The sequence below is a fragment of the Fringilla coelebs genome, assembly GCF_963513975.1.
Source record: "Fringilla coelebs genome assembly, chromosome: 2".
NCBI classification, from domain to species: Eukaryota; Metazoa; Chordata; class Aves; order Passeriformes; family Fringillidae; genus Fringilla; species Fringilla coelebs.
In genome coordinates this window covers 64509927-64530637 of record NC_140029.1, presented here as the reverse complement: position 1 = coordinate 64530637, position 20711 = coordinate 64509927, and the positions used below count along the sequence as shown (strand labels likewise).

At 43.9% G+C, this 20711-nt stretch overlaps 1 protein-coding gene across 2 annotated transcripts; it reads left to right on the top strand.

Annotated features, from left to right (window-relative positions):
- The first annotated feature begins 7606 nt into the window (after positions 1-7606).
- On the top strand, positions 7607-20681 carry LOC311151206 (fibrinogen-like protein 1). 2 transcript variants are annotated; one of them, XM_084201495.1, is made up of 9 exons: positions 7607-7715; positions 8014-8070; positions 9381-9465; positions 10181-10391; positions 11470-11629; positions 12783-12880; positions 12960-13048; positions 14457-14647; positions 15570-20681. In XM_084201495.1, exons 3-9 carry the CDS (start codon positions 9391-9393, stop codon positions 15757-15759), a joined length of 1014 nt encoding a protein of 337 aa, XP_084057621.1. In that variant the 5' UTR covers positions 7607-7715; positions 8014-8070; positions 9381-9390; the 3' UTR covers positions 15760-20681. The 2 variants fall into 2 exon arrangements, with proteins under 2 accessions (XP_084057621.1, XP_084057622.1); XM_084201496.1 differs by lacking the exon at positions 7607-7715 and adding an exon at positions 7784-7828.
- Positions 20682-20711: the final 30 nt, after the last annotated feature.

The window sequence follows — 20711 nt, the reverse complement described above, 5'->3', positions numbered from 1 at the left end:
CACACTGCCTCCAGTCCACCAGACCCCAGCCAGCCCCACCATCTGCTTCCAAATCCCAGCCTCGCAGTTTTTGTAAACTTTTCTGCTGCTATGGTTTGATGCCTCTCAGTGCCTTTCCCATGGCATGACAGCTTTGAGAGGCTGCACCCGAGGCAGAGCCAGTGCAGGTCGGGCAGGGGCTGCAGGCCAGCCAGTCTCCCACAGCCTGGGGCAGCTCTTGCCATCATCCAAGGCAGAGCATCGCAATGAGCACCTGGATTTTCCCACGGCATCGAGCACTTAGGTTTTCGCAGAAACGGATCCTCCAGAGTGTGTTGTGTTACCCTGTGCTCTGCAGAGGCTCCACGCTTAGCTCGTTACCGACAAGCAAGTGAGGAGCAGTCCCTGGGCATCCCGCGGTGCAGCAGTGCTGCTGTAGCTGCTGAGGCCAGGGTTGGCTGGGGAGGCTCTCTGCCGGGCGATCGACACCAGAGGGAGCCCAAAGCGAGCTTTTAGCGGCTGCTCCCTGGGCTGCTGGGGCTTGGCAGGGGAGACTCCCTAACTAATGGCCGGAGCCTGCCCGGATGCTCCCTGCCCAAAAGAAATAAAATCGTTAAGGTGAATGCTAAGAATAGGGAACGATTCTGAACACTAGACTAAAGAGAAAGTTTTCCCATCAAATATGCATATGTATAAATGCATAAATATCTAGTACAGACAGTGGTAGCAAGTAACAGAAATGTAGAATCATAGAATATCTGAAGTTGGAAGGATCCATAAGAATCATCAAAGTCCAACTGCTGTCCCACTCCTGACACTTCAAGAATCCTGAGTGTTATCCGCACATTTCTTGAGCTCTGTCAGGCTTAGTGCTGTGACCACTATCCTGGGGAGCCCAATCACCCTCTGGGTCAAAAACCATTTTCCGATATCCAGCTTAGACCTTCTCAGACACCTTCAGATCATTCCCTCAGATCCAGTCACTGGGCATCCCAGAGAAGAGATCAGTGCCTGCCCCTCCCCTTCCCCTGATGAGGAAGCTGTAGACAGCATTGTGGTCTCCCCTCAGTCTCCTCCAGGCTGAACACACCAAGTGACCTCAGCCACTCCTCATGCAGCTTCCCCTCAAGGACCTTCACCATCCTCGTTGCCTTTCTTTGGACACTCTCTAACAGCTTGATGTCTTGTTTATTTTGTGGCATCCAAAACAGCCCCCAGCACTCGAGGCGAGGCAGCTCCAGTGCAGAACAGAGCAGGACAATCCTCTCCCTTCCCCAGCTGGCCATGCTGTGCCTGATGCACCCCGGGACAGGGCTGGCCCTCCTGGCTGCCAGGGCACTGCTGACTCAGATTCAGCTTGCCATTGACCAGGAGCCCTCCCTGCACAGACTCTGACAACTTGTCTTCGTTAAACTTCATGAGGTTGGTGCAAAGTGGGTTTGGTATATTAAGATAATTATGTATTTGAGAAGCAGCTAAACAAGGATGGAAACTAAGTTTGATCATGAGAAGAAACATTCAATTAATTTTTCTTACTTATAAAAAAAACTTACATGTGCAGTGTAGGGAAATAAAACAAAGGGAACTTGTAATTGAGAGAACAAAGAGCATTTACTTAGAGAAGACTATTCAGTCAAGGCAGGAAAGATGTAACAAAGTTTTTTAAAATGTAACAAGTAGCAGGTGCACAGTAGTTTGTAGAAAGAACTGTTGTATAAGTGTTTATCTTTGAGAGGAAAGTCTGACTTGCTATTAGGGAATTGATCATGAATATTACTGGTTAGGAAGCTTATTAATAGTTATACTTTTGGCTATCCAAGCTCATACTATTCTAACTCAGTGGTGAAAATATTATAGAAGCTATGTACACTTTTAATCAACATCTCTGGTCATACCACAACAGGTGACCATGTTTCTCTCATGCACTTGCAGTGCAGGTTACTTAGGACAGGCTTGATCCCATGGACTGGGTGGGGATCCTGTGAGTTACTCTCAGCAGGAGTTTACACCTGTGGAGCACCTTCACGGTAGAAGTGGCACAGGAGAGGCCCACATCAGAGAACAGTGTAGAAATACAAAAGTCCTGTTTCCCCTGTCCTGGGCTCTGGAAGCACCAAGGTGTGAAGGCAGTTTAGTTTAGGTATTGAAGTGGACTTCTCACCAGACAATCTGTAAAAACCAAAGGAGGGGCTGGAGATGGGAGCCTTCCAGTTTGGCACCCGAGCTGAATTCCAGGGCTGGCCAGTTAAAGGTGCACTTTAAAAGGAAGAACAGCTCTTCCCAGTTTTCATCACATGGATAGATGCTGCATTGCCAGTGATACTGCATTTCATGATTTTCATGAGTGTTCTGGTGGTTGGTCTATTTTCTTAAGACCCTTACTTCTGGACTCAGATGAGTAAAATAAAACCACCACTTTTTTACTAATAAAATTAAATTTCTATCTCTCAGCTGATAGAGAAAAGCATACGAACAAGATCCAAGGTTCATAAACCCAAAATAAAAAGGAAGCATTGAAAGTCTTATGTTTTTTACATTCAAGACTTGTAAATATTTTTCATTATATTTTGCTGGTTAAGTCATGATACTGATATTTAATAACCCTTGAGAATCCAGTTCTGATCCTCTGGCAATTTTTCATCAGTGTAAAATAGCTGAATTGTCAAAAATGAAAAAAGATTTAAATATTTAGTAAATAATCCAGTTACATACTGGCTAAAGAGCAGGATTAAGTACGCGTTTCTCAGAGGGGTGATGACATACTTTGCATTCCAAAAATAACAGAGAAGGTGGTAAACAGAATCTCTTAACTTGACAGATTTTTAAATTGGTAGGTATTGCTTTTCTATATCTGATTCTTTTAAGACAGACAAGAAAAATATTACATTTTTATTAAGTCTTGAGATAGCAGAAATATGAAGATAAGTGGGTAAAAAATGAATTCTCTGCCAATATTAAAAACAGGTAGACCAGATGACCTGATGGTGATAGCTTTTCATCTTGGCTCTGTTCCCTGAGAAGTGAGATGAGATTAGACAGAGGGTTTAGACTAATAAAACATTAAAGAAACTTAATAGTAGAAGCAATAAAAATATTAATAATATTAATAATAATTGTAAATCAACATGCAATTAAGGAAAATAATTGTGTCAAATATATTTCAAAAACAAGATTGCAAGTTTTACTGCTAAAATAAAAGTATTTTTTTGCTTCTGTAAGCAACTGACTGCTAGAAAATAGCTTTGATTAAAAAGGTTCAATCAACCCATTTCACATTTATGTAAGTGCAGCACACTAGTCTTAAAATAACTAAAAGATAAATTATACTTAAGCAAATCTTTTCCTGAGAGATCCTGCAGGGATTGGGTGTTGTCTTGCACTGTTTAATGTTTGTGTTGTTTTGTTTTAAACCATGGCCTGGATAAGATCCTGAGTGATGAAGTTTGCAGCTGACACAGACTTTGTAACTGAGGTCAGATAGAATAAGAGCAACTGCCTGGCACTGAGTAAAGCGTGATTTACATCCACCATCAATTTCAGAGCACAAGACTTCAGGATGATGTTTGGTACCCTTGTTACCTGAAGGACCCTGCAACATGTGTTAAAAACATTCTAGGTTTGCTTACAGTCTCTCCAACTCCCAGCAAGGCACCTGCCACCTGTGTGGCCTGTGTGTGCACACGTCAAAAAGCTGGCAGGCATTTCTGGGCTGACTTCTCAGGTGTTGTGAATCACAGTCATCCCAACTGCACTGGGCAACACCATGCAGGTCAGACTTGGAGCATCAGTGACAGAGGAAGTCAGGTAACACTGAAAAGTCCTGGAGCAACAGCAGGGATTAGCCAGTGACAGATTATTGTAGCACGTAGCTCTGTGACAAAAGGAGTGAGATCCTTGGATCCACAAACAGGAAAGATTTTGGAAATGCTGCCTGAGCTCTTTGTATGGCTCTTAATGTGAGTGACTTAATCGCAGTCAGGCAGGGCTGGATGTGGAAAAAGGACAAGGTGCCCCAGAAGGGTGTACGCAGACTCACACCATCAACATTTATGACTACAAAGGTATTTGTTCAGCAATTGCCTAACATTTGAGGCAGTTAAATTGATGTGGCACTTCTCTGTTGTGCTGCAGAGATTCCTCCAGACCCTGCAGTTCTGCTCCTGTCCTGACCACATATCTCTGCTGGTTGTCCCTGCCTAAGCAGATCAGGCTCCCAAATCTAGTTCCTAGAGCCCCCTCAACATGCCTGGGTGAGACCACCTCCACCACACCCTGTCATACACCACCCACAGCTCTTCTCACCTCTGTCTACTTGTTCTACATCAAACTGCCCTGAATGAAATCTCTCCAGGAGCAGAACTTGTTCCTGCTTTTCCTGTCCATGCCAGCCAAGTGCCTTTCTCACAAGTGTGATGTGCTTGTGCCATATTCCTCAGCCCTGCCTAGGAAAAGCTCCAAGCAGCCCCTCATTCTATGGCCCTCCTGGGTTTCCTGCACACACACCCTCAGCCAAAGCAGATAATGGGGGTTTGGATTCCCAGCCAGGAGCAAGCACACAGCTTCTGTGATTGGACCTAGCCTTTAGGAGGGAAAAAGGCTTTTGGCAGCAGAGGGCTCTTCCCCTTCTCAGAGTAAGGCATCATGAAATTAAAAGGCTGCAGGGTGAGACTTGGAAGATTCAGACTCAGGAGAAAAAAAAAAAAGCACAATGCAAGTAATTAAAAAGTGGGAGAACATGCTAAGGTTCTTCTGCACTAAATATTTTACAGCAAAATGTACTTTTCTCAAAGGGACATTCCAGTTCAAATGGGAGTGAATTAGGTCTGGGAAGTTCTCTGACCTGAAGTAGGTAGAAGATCATGGAATCCACATACCCCCTCTAGTCGTGTGATTAATTCCTTTTGGTACAGCTATTCCTGACATGGGATTGCTGGGACCTGTGCTTGCCCTCAGGAACTTACAAAATAATTACATTTGTTGTGTCAACCCATTAGATGCTCATAGGCTGCATGCAGACTCATTAGTTAAACTGAATTATGTATTTACTCTTTGAACGTTATCAAAGTATTCAGATCTAGCATGTTTCATGGTCTGCCACCATTGCTGCTGCTTTGTGCACAGATTTCTGTGGTTACTCCTGGCTCACCAACCACAGACTTTTCATGCGCAAATGCCGGTTTCGGTTATTTCAGGGGTTGAAACTATGGTGGCTGATGTCATCCTGGTCTTTTAATTTTATCTTACTTTTGATGGAACCCTTTATTGTTAGATTAAAAAACAATAAATATTTGTTTCAGATCTCATATATTAACTTTGTTTTAAAAAACCTGGCAGCTCAGATTCCTGCAGAGATGTACACTAGCTCAAACATCAAGGTGGTGCAGGCCCCTGGTAGCTACCTCCACACTGGTCTGCAGTCTCTCCCAGTGAGCAGGGTGTTCATGGAAGGTGCGATGCCATAGGAAAGTATAAAAATAATGCAAATGCACAGTGCACCTGGATTCATTGCAAGTAATCTGTTTGTCTTTGAGCTGCGTCCAGACTACCCTGTATTTTCCTAGAGCACAGGTAGGCAGTCAGTCTCTTGCTGTGAAACCCTTAGGTCTCTCTACCTCCTTTGGAGCCTGGAGCAGTCTGCCTCATTTCTTGCTTTTCCCCTTTGAGAACAAGCAACCAACAAGAAACAGGTCTTGGGAGAGTTTTGAGATGTCACTACTGTCTTCCAGCTGCACTGATGTTCCTTTTGGCTCTGAAGGTGTTCATATCCATCAGGTGTCATGTTCCTGTGTTCATTCCAAGCCATTTTCCCCCCATAACTAGGAATAGGGAATATCAAGAGTTACCCCAGAGCCATGCTCTTCAGTCTCATTTATCCACCAGTTTGCGTGTGCTGGTATTGCATTTAATGTGTGAATAATAGTTTTTTCAGCACCTACATACTTTTGCTGGAAGGAAGGTGGGGGACAGCAAGGTAGGAAGGTTTTTGGTAAATGAGACTGTTATTTTTTGCTGACAAAATCACTGAGTAGCTTAAGAAAAGAGAATCTGGTCTCCTTCCAAGAAACTAAACAGGAATTTGCATTCCAGAATATTTGTGAAGCATGTGTATTCCAGGAAAAAAACCAACCCAGCATTTATTGTCACATTGCCTAGGGATTTCAACATCTGTGAGGAACCACTGGTGATTGCACAGTGTCCACATTCTTTATGATGACTTGATTATTTTAGCTTCGAGCCAGTGGAGCAGTACCTGAAGACACTCTCCTGCTAGACCCCCCCTCATGTGAACTCAGCCTCATGGCAACCCCTCTCTTGTGCTTCAGATGTTCCTAAAGCTTTCTCTAGCCTGTGAAAATAAGTTAATCATGAAACAGGTATGCAAGGACCTTGTTCCAGCTGAGTGGGATTTTCACATGCAGATGTTGCTGAGGCGAACATTGGTGGAGGCCTAGAGGCAGCGTGAGAGTGCTCCAGATGTCTTGGCTCTGAGATGTTTTGGCAGCCACTGAACGAGGGTTGAGTCCTGTTCCTGCAAAGCTGCAATGACGGAACACACATGTGAGTTCCACTGGCCCTGCAGTTTCACTGCTCTCTTCTGCTCTGGGACCAGCAGAACTTAATGCTATGAGGCCTGATGCTCCCTAATCATATGGCCCTGCACACAGCTGCCGGCACTGACTGTGCTACCCACACCATGACTCCAACACTGACACCACAGCCTCAGCCCTGTCTCTGGTCCCACCTGGGATCAGGAGATGCTCACAGGCCAATGAAAGTTTTGGCCACCTTTTTGACAAGAGCATAAATTGTTGCACAGTATGTTGAGCGCTGTCTGGATGGGTCCAGCTGAGAAAGAGTTGCTGCTGCTGGTGAAAGCCCCAGGAGATGATGTGCAGCCTCCCTGTGCTCCAGTGCATGGTACCTGCACACCCTGCTGCCAGCTGCAGTTCCTGGCCAATGGGGCAGAAAAAAGGGCCAAGTACCCACTAGGGAGAAGAGGAAACATTTCACTCAATTTCATAGCTGTCAAAACCAGTCTTAAACTGGGGCTAAAAAACAAGTGAGAAGAAAAGCACTGCTTACATAATCCTTTGGAAGTGGAATGAATCAGGGTTCTTGTGGGAGAAGAGGAATGCAGTTTTAAAGGAATAAACAGCATTCCTGTAGCTGGTAGTAGCTGGGTAGTCCTGCTTTCCTGAAGAGCAGCACCGACATTTACCATGGGTTTATGTGCCTAGTCTTTTGTGCCCATGGTCTCTCCTCTGAACAAAGCTCTGTAAAATGGAGCATTCCTTCTGTTTTCTTTAAAATAATCTGTAATTCCTTGGCCATAATACAAAGGGAGGCACCCATCTGTTTGGTTTTGTGGTTTTTTTCTCTTTTCCACAAATGTCCTTGTTTGTGTTAACTAGCAAATCTAATCATCCAGCTCACAGGAGAGTTACACAACCCTCCTGGGATTTCAGTCTAACATCAAGTCTTGCTTAATACTCCCACATTTGCTTCTTGCTTCAGATTTGCAGCTTCTTTGGCATTACGGCTGTGCTCCTATAAAACAGATTAAACAGCAAAAGGAATGCTGAATGGAAAAGCTGTGCTATTTCCACCTTGCAGGACTTGCTGAAATGATCCTGGCTGGGTTAAAACATGAGCCGAAACTCCCACAGGGAGCATTAGTCTGAGTGATTCACATAAACACTCAAAGAAATCAGTCTTGGTTGAGCTTCCTAGTCAAGGTAGGTAATAGTACCCCAGCAGCAGAGCCCCTCTCCTCTCTCCTTTAGAGAACACTGTTGATAGAAGCCTCCTGTTGTTTACTCTCACTGGGAAGCAGCAAGATGAATACCGGGTAACAACAGAAAACTTGGGGTTTGGGTAACTCTTTCACACTAGGAATTGAGAGTGCCTCTTCTGTGAAACTGCCTAGTGCTGTGAAACATTCTTCCTCTGTGCCCTTGATGTAGGTCATCTGGAGAGGAAAATCTCATCAACCCCTTGAAATGCAGCCAGGTTTATGATCACTTTCTTTTGCAGTTGACTTTTAAGGGAGATAATCTTTCCGGGAGGAGGTCTGAAGAAGGCAAGTTACAGGTAAGTGCATTACATGTGTCTTGGTAAAGGTGTAGATGGAGTTGCTTTCTTTCTCTCTGCTCTGCACTGTTTGGTTTCCAGGAGCTGTCACTCATCCCACCCTTCCTGGTAGCTTTTTGCCATCTCCCATGGGCACTGCGTGGGGTCTAAATCTGACCTCAGCACCAGTGCTGCAGCCACTGGCACCCCTGTGGGGGGCTGTGAACAGCACCAGTGCTCCTGGGCTCGCAGGGTTCCCCTGCTGCAATGTTGAACTCTTCTCTCTCTGAGCTGAACAGTTGCCACAGAGTGGGGCATCTACCTGCATGTCATCTTTTATGGGCAACTTCTGTGGAGCTCTTCTTCCCTCAGCTTGCTTTGAGCCCTGCCTGCTCATCTTGGCAGAGGGTTCCTCTGTTGCAGCAGCTTTGGTGGTTTGGAAGCAGCTCTAGCATCAGCTGCTGCAGGGATGCTGATAGAGCCACAGCTGAAACAAAGCACATCACTCAGAGCACAGAGCTGAGGAGCCAAGTTTCTGCAGCACTTCCAGATGTGAAGCAGGGGAGTTGCGTTTAGCCTAGTTTTTGGATTTTTTTTTTCTTTCTGATTTTGTTGGAGTTTTTTTTAAAGCACGATGCAAGCACACTGAGAACAATTTGTACTGTTCACTCACATTCAGCTGCATGTTCCCAGTGGCAGTCAGCATATTTTCTATCTAAGACTCTCCAATCAAAACCACATCTGTGTGTTGGAGCAGACTGGCAGTAGACATCTTTTCCCCTGAAATCCAAGGAAAAACTATCTCAAGTCCAGTTTGTCACATGTGTGACTTGGCCTCCAAGGTAATCCCATCCTCACAGACTACTCCAAGGATGAGGAGGGGAATGTCTACAGTCACTTAACCAGGAGGCAAATTCCTCTTAATTCCACTTTGAGAAGTTTGAACTGAATAAACTCTGTGGGATTTTGATGAAAAGTCCTCAAGGAGACATGATTGCTGAGCAACTTCTTATGTGGATACCTGGGAGGAAATACAGAGGTTGCTGGAAAGTCACACAGAGTATTTATTTCTGTGGGGAGTCAGGAGCAGACCTGAGCCTTTATCCCTATCAGCATACTGCACTGGTGCTTTAGCTTCTTTTTATGCATCTTACCCTGATTTTGCCTTGCCTTTAGTTTCAAGCAACCTCCTTAATAAATCCTGCAGCATCTCCTGGGGAATTAAACATAAGTGTGAGAGGGGATTAAGTTGTGAGAGGAAGTAAAAAAAGTAAAAAAAAAGTAAAAAAGTAAAAAAGCTTCCATTACAGCCTGTCAATGCCTCTTTTCAGGTGATAAGAAATGAGCGTGATGATGCACAGATTGCTGCTGCTCCTTCTCCTGGTCAGCTTTGGCTCACCTGCACCCAGGTTTTCGGTGTGTATCTTTTCTGTACACTCTCTCAATGGATCACCGTTCCCAGTCATGCAGAGATGGATACTCCCCCACAGGAGGGATGGAGAGCTGCAGGAGCAGAGCAAAAAGGCATCTGCTGGCAGCTAAAGGAATGTCGTCCTGATAATACAGCATTTTCATAGCATTAAGGGCTGTATAGCTGTCTGGGAGACTAAATTGACATTACTAAAAATTCAAAGCAACAACAAAAACAACAACAAAAATATCTTTTTAAAAAATGTATTTTTATAGCCAAAATATCAGCTCTTTTTCAGTTTTGCAGAAAGCCAACTCTGGAACCCTGCTGGTTTCGCCCATCTGCAGTGCAAGAGCCAAGTTTTCCCTCTCTTATCAATCTGAGCAGTTTCATAGTTTGCAAACCTTCCCCTTGAGCTCATCAAGTGGGGTCAAGACAAATTATTTTCATCCAAAGTAAATTTTTTGTGCATCTGATCATATTCTGGCATGCTCTGATCAATGCCAAGGTTATTGCAGACACCCCTTTTCCACTGGTTTCAATTCAACAGCTCATGCTGTGCAAGATTTGGACATCTTAGGAAGAGATCACCATGAAATCATGTTGATCCACATAGGCAGTGTGACATGCTAGGGTGAAGAGGAGACAGATACTCCTTTCTCTGTGTCTCTCCTTACCACTGACTGTTTTGTGGGGGGTTTTGATTTATTTTCTCCATAGGACAAAGATATCTGCCTCCTAGACAACGATAAATTGAGACAAAGGTTAAAACATCTTCAAGACTTGCTTTACTTATATGAACTGCAGCTGAAGGACATACGGGAGAACACTTACCACAGAACGAAAAGCGAACTGTTCTCAGGCAACAGGAGTGTGCAGCATGAGACGCTTTTACCCACAACCAGTGGAAATTTGATAGTGTATGACCAAGGTACAGTTTGCAGTAGTGTGCCACAATGTTTATTTCTCCCTGCAGTGTCCCATGTGTCATATTTTATGTCTGCTAAAAGTTTAAAAATTTTTAAGTGGACTGTGATTTAAAATACAGATACATGGGAAGGAGAAGAGCTGACTGGTTGCTCTGACACTGAAAGATATCCCTTGGGGCTAGAGTCACTTATCCCAGCTGTAGGCAGCTCTTACCCAGGTACAAAATGGACATCTTCAGCTGGGCTTCTTACCTGCAGAGAGGAACAATTACTTCTTGTGTTTTCCATCAGGTTTGCTTTAGGCATCTACCTTAGGAAGAGATGGGTCCTGCTCTTGAAGAGCCCATATTCCCTGAGTGGCTTAGGGGAGCCCAGAGTGCCTGGTTCAGCTGCCAGCACTGAGACCTGTTCAGATGAGCCAAGCCTCCCTGTTCCTCAGCTCCACCATTACTTCTGTGGCACGGGAATAGGCATGCATTCTTTGTCCCTTGTTGTTACTTCGAGAACATGGTCATAAATGACATTGTTTCCTGTGGCCAAGATTTTAGCCTTTGGGCATTACATTGAAAGTGTGAAGCCCTGAGATCCTGAAATGCGCTCTCCTGATACAGCCCTAGTAGAGTTGGACACCGGAGCTTAGCCTATTATTTTAGAAATATTGTTCCCTGATCTTATCAGAAGTACAGCTGAGGGTACCTCACCTTCCACATGGAAATTAGCTTCCCTGCAAATGATCTTGCTGACAGATAAAGTTTCAGTCCCAAGCTTTCATGATATAGCCCCAGGCTAAGCTGCAGCTGTCCTGCATCTGACCAACGATTTGGGCATTATTCTCTCAGAAGGCATGGCTGTAAAGGCTCTCAAGCCTTAGAGCTCTTTGTCAGGCTGGCCGTTTGCAAACTGGTGTAGCTATTACATTGCTGCACCATTTCCTTTGACTTTACAGGGCTTGCAGAGCTATGCACAGGCTGGCCAAGCCTCCTTGTCCCATAGAGCCTCTCAGTGACATCTTCCCTTGGTGGCACACAGCCCTTGGCTTTGCCCCCAGCCCATGTAACGAACAGATACCGTTCTGCCCAGATTGCTCTGCAGTGTATGGCCGGGGGAGCACCACGAGTGGCTACTACCGCATCAGGCCCAGAGCAGACCGGGAGCCTTTCCTGGCCTTCTGTGACATGTCTGACGGCGGGGGCTGGACCGTCATTCAGCGGCGCAGTAACGGCAAGGAGAATTTCAACAGGTGGGTGCATTGTTCTTGCGGCAACAGGGCTTGCAGTCAGCCACCAGCCTGTCCTGCTGCCAGGCAAATCCCCACCCTTGAGAAGCAGGATGTGCAAGACTCTACATTAGTGATGATAATTTAGGATCAGGACAATCTGGTGGTACCTGTTGGCAGCAGGGGGCCATTTTCAAAATGGATCTGTTACTTCTTTTCCATGGGTTCTCTGCATTTGAATGCATATTTTATCATTATTGAAGACTGTCTAAGGCTTCAAATTGGCAGGTGTCTACTACCAGTGCACAGACTGAGACCTGTTGAACAGATCTGTTCTGATATGAGGAATTATGTTCAGCATGTTGTAACATTTATTATCGTATTCAGATAATTTTTTAAAATGCCAAACCAGATTGTCCTTTTTCTGTGCAAAATCCCAGAGAGATGACTTTCATACTGAAATTTGCAGGAGGAGAGATGCTCTGGTAGCACAGTTCAGAAGAAATGTCCCCATGAAGGTTAATTCACTATCACAGCACACACAATTTCAGGGCATCTCTAATGCCTTCTAAAGTCTATGAAGTGCATTGCAAAGCTACCTCAAGTGACTCTAAGCCAGCTTACCCAGAGAGTGATAGCTATCTAGCCACGTAGTTCAGGTGAAATAAAAACATCCTGAAGAGGAGCATGAACTAGTATGAAGGTCAGGCAGAATGAATATCCATAATAACAACATGAGAGAAGCAATAAACACAGGGTTACTAAAACTCAAAATGAGTATATGAGAATATCTCATTATAATAACACACTGAAGTATATGAGAATGTCAAAGGTAGTACATAGAGCAGTGAATTATGACTTGCTGAAGAACAATATCAGGTGTTTTGCTGAAGCCCAATGTGACAGCTGCTGCTTTCCCTTTCCATTTAACTGGAAACATCAGTCTGCAAGCACTGCATCTGGCAGTTTGAAGGTTTGGTCCCCATATATGTCTGTGCACAGGTTTAGCAGGGAGAAATGTAAGCTGTGAGTTGTATTTACTCCTAGATGAGTCGGATACTTTTAGAAAACAGTATCTAGATACAGGTGAAGTTTTACTTCTTACCATACCTAAGTGTCACAAACTGTCTAATCCCTTCTCATGATGAAATTTATATCTATAAACTTTTCTGTGCAGGAAATGGGATGATTACAGACTGGGATTTGGGAAATTCCAGGGCAAGAATGATGAATACTGGCTGGGCAATGACCACATCCATGACCTGCTGGCTAGAGGTCCAAGTATTTTTCCTCCATAGATTTCTTTCTAGTTTGCATTAGCTATTCATCTAACATGACAAAACTTTATGTTTAGGAGAGAACTCATTAAAGATTGACCTGATGGACTGGCAGGGGGAAAGACGTTATGCAATTTATGAAAATTTCCAGCTTGCAAATGAGCAGGTAAGAAATGGAAAGAGCAGTGATTTGCTTGCTTTGGTCTGTGAGGGTGGGGCAGCTGCATATGCAGCATCACACCAGTATCAGGGTTGTATCTACAGTTCTGCAAAATTTACCTGCTCTGGTTTCCTGGGCTTCCTAGTTTGTCTGGCTGACAAACAGCCCTGGGATCAGGGACATAAACCTGGGTCTTTTTCCTTACAACTGAGTGCCCAGGTCAGTGGGTGACAGGATCCCATGTTTGTGCCCTCTTGCTAACTGTGCTGCTGAACAGAGGGCAGTTCCCTGCCACAGGGCACAGGGAGTCCCACATGTATTTGCCTCTGGCCTCATGATTTAAAGTCTTCTGTGAGTGAGAAGGCCCTTAGCGTTTGAACCTCTGCAACTAAATGGAACCCTGTTCTTGTGCTTCCTAGGAGAGTGTTTCAGACTGTCACATAAAAGGCAAGTGCCAGAGCAAATCCTCTCAGCTTTATTTTAAAATAAAATAGGGAATTCTAATCAAAGCTTTGAAAGAGCAGTTGTAAGTTCCTATCTTGAAGAGAGGTACCTGTAGCACTATACCTACAGCTACAGACACAGAAGGCCCAAAGATACATCCTGTATTTTCATGCGGTGCTTTCTAGCTGTAGACAGTGTCCTGCTCCATACAGGTGCTGTTCTTTGCAGACTAAACACCTTTGCCTTACTGAACACCACATGTAACTAGCCCAAAGAACCAAGGATACTGCATGGACCAGTCCTAGTTCCAACTCCATCACCGCTCCAGAAATGTGCACATTACACTCAGCTTGCAATTAGAGGTTTCTTATGAAAAGTTTGAACAACTGCATTTCAATACCTTATTGCCATTTTTCATAAAGAAATGAGGCCAATGATGACAGGAGAAAGCCCACAATGCAAATGTGACCATGCACTTAATATCAAATATCTCTTTGACCTGTTAGCTGTGCACAGTGGAACTATTCTAAATATTCCTACCAGGACCAGATCATAGAAATCAGATGGCTTCTAGTCCTTGGAAGAGTAAAATGCCTAAGAATTTATTCTAGCTGAAGAACTGATCTGTTTATGAAGGCAATTACTTGACACTTGGCAGTTTCTGCTAAGTTGTTCTTGATCAGCTAGAAAGAGCTTTCCATCTTGCTGTAAAGTACATTAAATGGTTGTTGAATGACAATAAACATGGAGCCTGTTGTAGCAGCAGCAGTAATTACCAATCCCTTCTGGAAGTTTAAATCCTGCATTGATCTACACTAGGATCATTAAAGCATGGAGACAAAAGTCACCTTTGACTTCAACAATCATGCCTTTGACAGTGGATGAAATGTTCAGAGCTAATTTGGCCTCAAAACTGTGAGGAAAGGCAGAAAGAATGGATGTCAAATTAATGTTTCACATATTCTTGCAGGAAAATTACAGGTTATGGTTTGGCACCTATTCTGGTAATGCTGGCGACGCTCTGTCTGGTGGGAGCAATTTTGAAGATCAGTGGTCAGCTTCTCACAGAGGGATGCAGTTCACCACATTTGATAGGGATCACGATCAGTTCCTGGCAGGCAACTGTGCATCAGAGAATAAGGGTGGCTGGTGGTTTAACAGGTACGGAAAACCTTGGATTCCTCTTGGATGAGTAGGTTGTGGGTGGCTGCACAGTGAGAGGACTTGCCTGCCTTATAGCAGCTGGAGACTGCTGTGTGTACTTGCCACATGGCACAGCCAAACCTAAGATGTTCAGACCTACAGATCCTCAAAGGAAAACCATTTACTACTTTTATTATAGCAAAGCAGGTAAGTTGAATTCACTTTAAGAAAATGGGTCAAAACAAATGCACGGGGGACAATGACCTGGAAGGAAAAGAGCTCAGTTAAAATTCCTGAAAGTGCTTTGTGTTATACTCCAGTGAAGAAAACAACTGTAGCCATGGTAAGGTGAAGTGTGTATAAAGGACATTTCCCTAGAGTGGAGCATCTCTAAGGGCAGAACTACCCCACAACATTATGAGGGTGTATTTGCTGTTTGGGCATATGCCACACAACAATGGATAGGGACTCATGTTTAACAGCCCTGGAATCTGGGATGTAACATGTTTCTCTGCTTTAGTATAGGATGACCCTCTTAGACCAGATTCTCATCACACACCAATTGAAATCGGTGGAGCTACAAAAATATACATCAATTGCAGGATTTACCTTGATGAAAAGAAATCTGCATTTTTAGGTGTCAATAGGAACTGCCTACACTTGAGCTAGAGCGTACCAAATGGCACTACACCCCTTTGTTCAGGCCGTGCAGTTCTAATGTCCATAATTATTACACCTGAAGGAGTCAACAGGCAGAATTATCTGACCAGTGTAGGTGTCTGCTTTAGGATGACCCACATATTCCTGTGTTCTACTAAAAGCATTAACCTTTTAGTCCATCCCACCCTGGTATATCTAGATAACTGTTGTGTGAGAATGGTACTTCACTGCAATGATGCTAAACTGAATTCCCTTCTTGTCCCTCCTACATTGTTCCAAGGTGCCATGCTGTAAATCTCAACGGGCGATACTACAAAAGAGGGAAGTACAGTGGACCCCATGACGATGGCTTGGTTTGGTCTACGTGGCACGGGATGTGGTACTCACTGAAATACTCAGCCATGAAAATCAGGGCTCCATTCTTTATTGACAGAGAGAGCGGAGATGGTGAGAACAGTCAGGCCAGCTGAAACCTGCTGCTTTGGAAAGAGAAAAGCACAGGCTGAAAAGAGTGGTGTAAGTTGATAGCCAGTGCTCTGCTGCTGCCAATCGCCAAACCTGCAGTTGATAGCTGGAGTTGCACCTGCTTCTGCTACCTGAAGCTAACAGCACGAGTTGTTTCAGCACAGCCAGACAACAATTTAATAAAAAACATATGGATCACAGTCATGGAATAACCAGAGATTTCTTTTTCCGCAGTCTTCAAGACTTTGTTGGAGAATGTTTATTGAAAGTTCTCTGGACTTAGAAGGATCAAGCATGTCCTTTAATCAATCTATACTTTTCAAGGTCTAAACCTTTCTCATCTTAACCATCATTGTTTCAGTTATGAGAAGATCAGGATAGAAAGAACAAGGTGATGGGGAATTGGACTTCAACTGGTGTGCCTTTGTTAGTGCTTTGGTCTGCATCAGGAGAATGTTTTTAAGCAACTTTCCCTATGGTTCTAATCGCCACACTTCAGCTGCAGAGTGCTCCTGGAGTGTGTGAAACCAAACCTGTGGATGGACACGCTCCAACTGCTAATCTGCATCCAGACTAAGGCTGCTTCAAAGTAAACGCCCACAATATGGACAGTGTGGGTTCCATTCCAACAGCTTCCTGCTGCAGATCCACTGCTAGAGTATAACACAAGACATTAAACCAGACAAAGTTTTAAATCCCAGATTAAAATTATGCAGATTTTACTAAAATTAAGGTGAACACAGATGTTCCTAGGGGTTCCTAAAATGCAGTCATGATTCTCCTGTACATTCTCCTGTAATTTACCAGATGACTTTGCATTAGTGAAGAGGAATCAGAAAGTGGTTGAACCACAAGGCACACTGCTTTCATTGTCTCGCTGGGGTGAAATGAAAGAGCAACACAAATGACTGAAAGAAATGGAATACTGAAAATTTATTTTCTACAGCTGTTAATAACAACAGTTAAAAATGAACAGCACAATCAGCTTGATGCAAATAATTTAGCTACCATGCTGCAGAATAAACCTGCTTCCTTTTTTTCTGATTTATAATAATTTTTAAACTGGTATTTCTTTTCCATTTACTTGCTTTTATATCCATACATACTGTAATTTGTATTCATATCGACAAAGAGTGAAATAAAACCATCTGAGTAGGACTTTATACTTTTTATCTGGTTTTCAACAATAGGAATGTGAACAGAAATCTGGATCAAAATCTTGGAAGTTCATAATAGGAGAAATGAATTCTTTCAATGTTGGCCCTGGTGCTTTTTCACCTGTTGTCCTGGTTAGCTGAAAGGGTCTGCAAGGTAAGTTGAATTTTCATGGCTCAAGCTGTCCTGGAGACAATGCAGAGGCATGAGGAGAAGGTTCAATTTAAAACTTGATTTGGTTCCTCTGCTTTCTAGACATCCCAGTGACTGCAAGCATGAACATCCCAGCATAATGGGCAGCACTACAGGGAGCTGTGCTCCTAGACCCTGTGCCCTTGGCTAGACTGCCCCCTTGCTCTCTTCTCAAGCGTGCTCATGCAGAATGAAATTTTCACCAAAATGTCTGAAATGAGATTGCTCTTGAGAAGAAAGGGCTGCAAAAAGGCAGCATTTATTCTTTCCCTTCTGATCACTGCTTCTGTATTTTGATATGGTAAAATCTCAGTGCAAGATTGTAACTGCATGTTGGGACATAAGGAATGACTTTGCACACATTATAACTGTGTGGCCTCTGAGGAGTGCTGAGGGCAGAAAGGATAATTTTTGTTGATGACACAGTGAAATGTGAGTGAAATAAGTTCATGCTTTCTGGCAGTTGATGCTCAATCCCATCCTTCGGTAGAGAGCTAAGAAAGAAGGGCAAAGACTGCAGAAACTACAGCACTTAGGGACAGCATTTGTGGTCTGGCAGTTAATTAAGCATCTGGTAACCCATCTGATAATAGATTACCAAGATAGAGATTAAGTCAGCAGGGCTTAATCAGACAACCAGTACCCAGTCCAGTTCCCCAGTGAGTGAGCAATGAGCGATGAGAAGTCCAGACTATGGAGCCTGTTTCCCTGTGTGTCAGTATGGAGTGGCAGGCATTAGAGCTGGACTGCCTTCAGCCAGCATCAATGTCAGGCTGTTTCTCCTGTCTCTGAGAGAGAAAGGGAGGCCAAGGCATGACAAGGGAGGGAAGGCATTTGCCCAGCTGTCTTTGATGTAAAATATACATAAGTACATCTAATGAATAAGATGGCCCAACAGTGGGACAACTTTGCAGAAAGCAGCATCTGATTTAGAGCAATGTTGCCCCTTCTCTGCCCTACTGTGGCAAAGGAAACCCCCTCTGAGGAGGGAGCCTGCAAATCCCAGAGCAAACCTCAGGAAGCACTTCAGAAGCACCTTTAATCTTAATAAACAGGGCAGAATGCCACTAGCGGGGTACTTAGTGCATCTGAGGGCTACCACCAAGCTCCAATCCCTCCTGCTGAAGCTTAGGGGAATGCTTGCTGAATGTTGCTGCACTGCACATTTGATCTCCTGTTTCTCCAGGGTCTCTCTCCCATGCTGAGAGGCTCAGCAAAGCTTAAACAGATACTGTGGCCCAGCAGCTCCAATAATGATGGATTGCTGCTTCAGGGAGAAGGTACTTCACACCACAGACCTTACCTTAGTACAGGAAAGGTAAGTAACTGAGCAGCAATTGTTTCAGAGGTCTGATTTCCAGCTCATTTAAGTCAATTTAAAGACTCATTACATTTGATTGCCTTTGGATAACTCTTCAAGCATGAACATGTTTTTAAATGCTTTAAACAGCTTTTCATGCTGACAGTTCATGGGAATGCATCGCTGGTACCAACGCCACGCTGGGCCAAGGGCTGAACATCAGCATCTTGGCATGGCTCCCGGGAAAGAGGGAGCTCACATCACCCAGTGAGTCGGATCCCTCACTCCAGCAGCAGCTGCAAAGCATTATCCATCAGAAAGGCCATTCAAACAGCCAGATTTGACTCTGGTGGCCAAATGCTGAGGCTTGCTCCTCCTATGTTGTCACAGCAGGTAACACCGAGTGCCTGTCAAGCTACCTGTGCCAGCTTTGGACACTGCAGCAGGGTGCCATCAGAAACTGGCAGCTTACACACAGCAATGCTGCTTCCTTTAAAATTGCTGCTGGTTTGTGGGCAGGGCTGGGGGGAAGAAGAAATGTGGGATTGGGAAATCTCTCTTTGCTCAGAAAGCCAGTTTTGAGAAAGATAGCAGCCTACTTCACGGCAATGGAGCACATGGTAATTTTGCTTTCACACCCACAAGGCAGGTTAAAGGGCATGTAGGGTTAGGCTCCTTAGGGGAGAGTTGATTTCAGTCCAATAGTCCACTGCCTAAACCTTTCTTCTCTTACACCAACCTCCATGGGCAGCATCTCCTCTTTTCTTGTTTCTGCCCAATAGCATTCCCCTGGTCTTTGCAAAGTCCCCAGAGAGATGGGTATCCTAACAAATGGCAAGAAAAGTCTTAGTCATTCACAAAGGCCTGAGCTCTGCTTCTGCTGTTAACTGGAGTTCCAACACAACTCTGAATACTTACAGCCAAATCTAACAGCAAGTTTGTGGTCTGATTTTCAACACAACAAAAAAGCCCATCATGGCTTTTATAGTTCACTGTTACTGCTCTCTACAATTCCCTGAAAGGAGGTTGTAGAAAGGCGGGGGTTGATTGGCCCCTTCTCCCAGGTAAAAAATGACAGGATCAGAGGAAATGGCTTCAAGTTGTGCCAGGGGAGATTTAGATTTGATATGAGGAAAAGTTTATTCACGGAAAGAGTGGTCAGGCATTGGAACAGGCATCCCAGTGGAAACACTGTCCTTGGAAGTATTCAAAAGGTGTGTGGATGTGGCAGTTAAGGGGTATGGTTTAGTGGTGAACACAGTGGTGTTACATTAATGGTTGGACTTAATTTTTTAGAGGAATTTCCAATGTAAATGATGCTATAAGATTCTCTGTGAATCACCAGATATTGTCAAGCCATTTAAATTTTTTGTTCCCAGAACAAATCAAATAATCTTGTTGTTTGCTGGTTTTGTTCATAATTTATTTTGAGCTTGCTGTAGTAGTATTACTGTCAATGTATTTACATTAAAAAATTTTAATAAAGGAAGGGATGACTATGGAAAGGATACATAATTCAACAGTTCTCTCACTGCTTTTTACAGGTAACATGCTGTGGTAACATTTCTGTGAGGACTAAAATCTGATCATCTGTTTTCTTTGCCCTCCCTGTAGCATGCCTTTCGTACTAATTTCCTGCAAATATTTGTACATTGTTTTCTTGATATAAATATTGACAGTAAGAAAATATCAAAGTCTTGAATGATGAAAATGTCTCCTCAATTTTAAATTCATTCAAGTATTCAGCATCAATTATTTGCACATTCATGCAACCAGCTAAAACACTCCCCACCATATGAGTTATTTGAGCAACACCTACAAATCAATGCAGTTCACTGATGACTATCATTAAAATGATGAAAACGGCCCACAGATTGAGCTTTGTGCTTTCTAGATGGGAAATGATTCACTAATCAGGGCAGATGGTTGAGGGTGCTGGACAGTGGATGCTTCAGTATCTCACAGTCTACCAGTACAGAGTGGACAAGGAGGGAAATGTCAGCGGCACTCTTCATGTATGATGCACAAAACATGACTGCTTTACACAATAGAATCTATTGGCTATTCCTGCGCCACACCTTAACTAACATGTTCTTTCCCAGGGTACTTTGTGTGTCTTGTACACACATACATACAAAAAATAATTGTATGAAAGCATTTTCAGTAATTAGAAAGGAATATGTTCCCACAAGCCAGACCTGGGGCATTACTCCGTGCTGCTGTGTGTGGAGGTAATGTGACTCCTGCTCTTTCTTTCAGCAGAAGCCAACCGATCCTGCAGATCCTCTCCCACGCACGCCACTCCTGCAG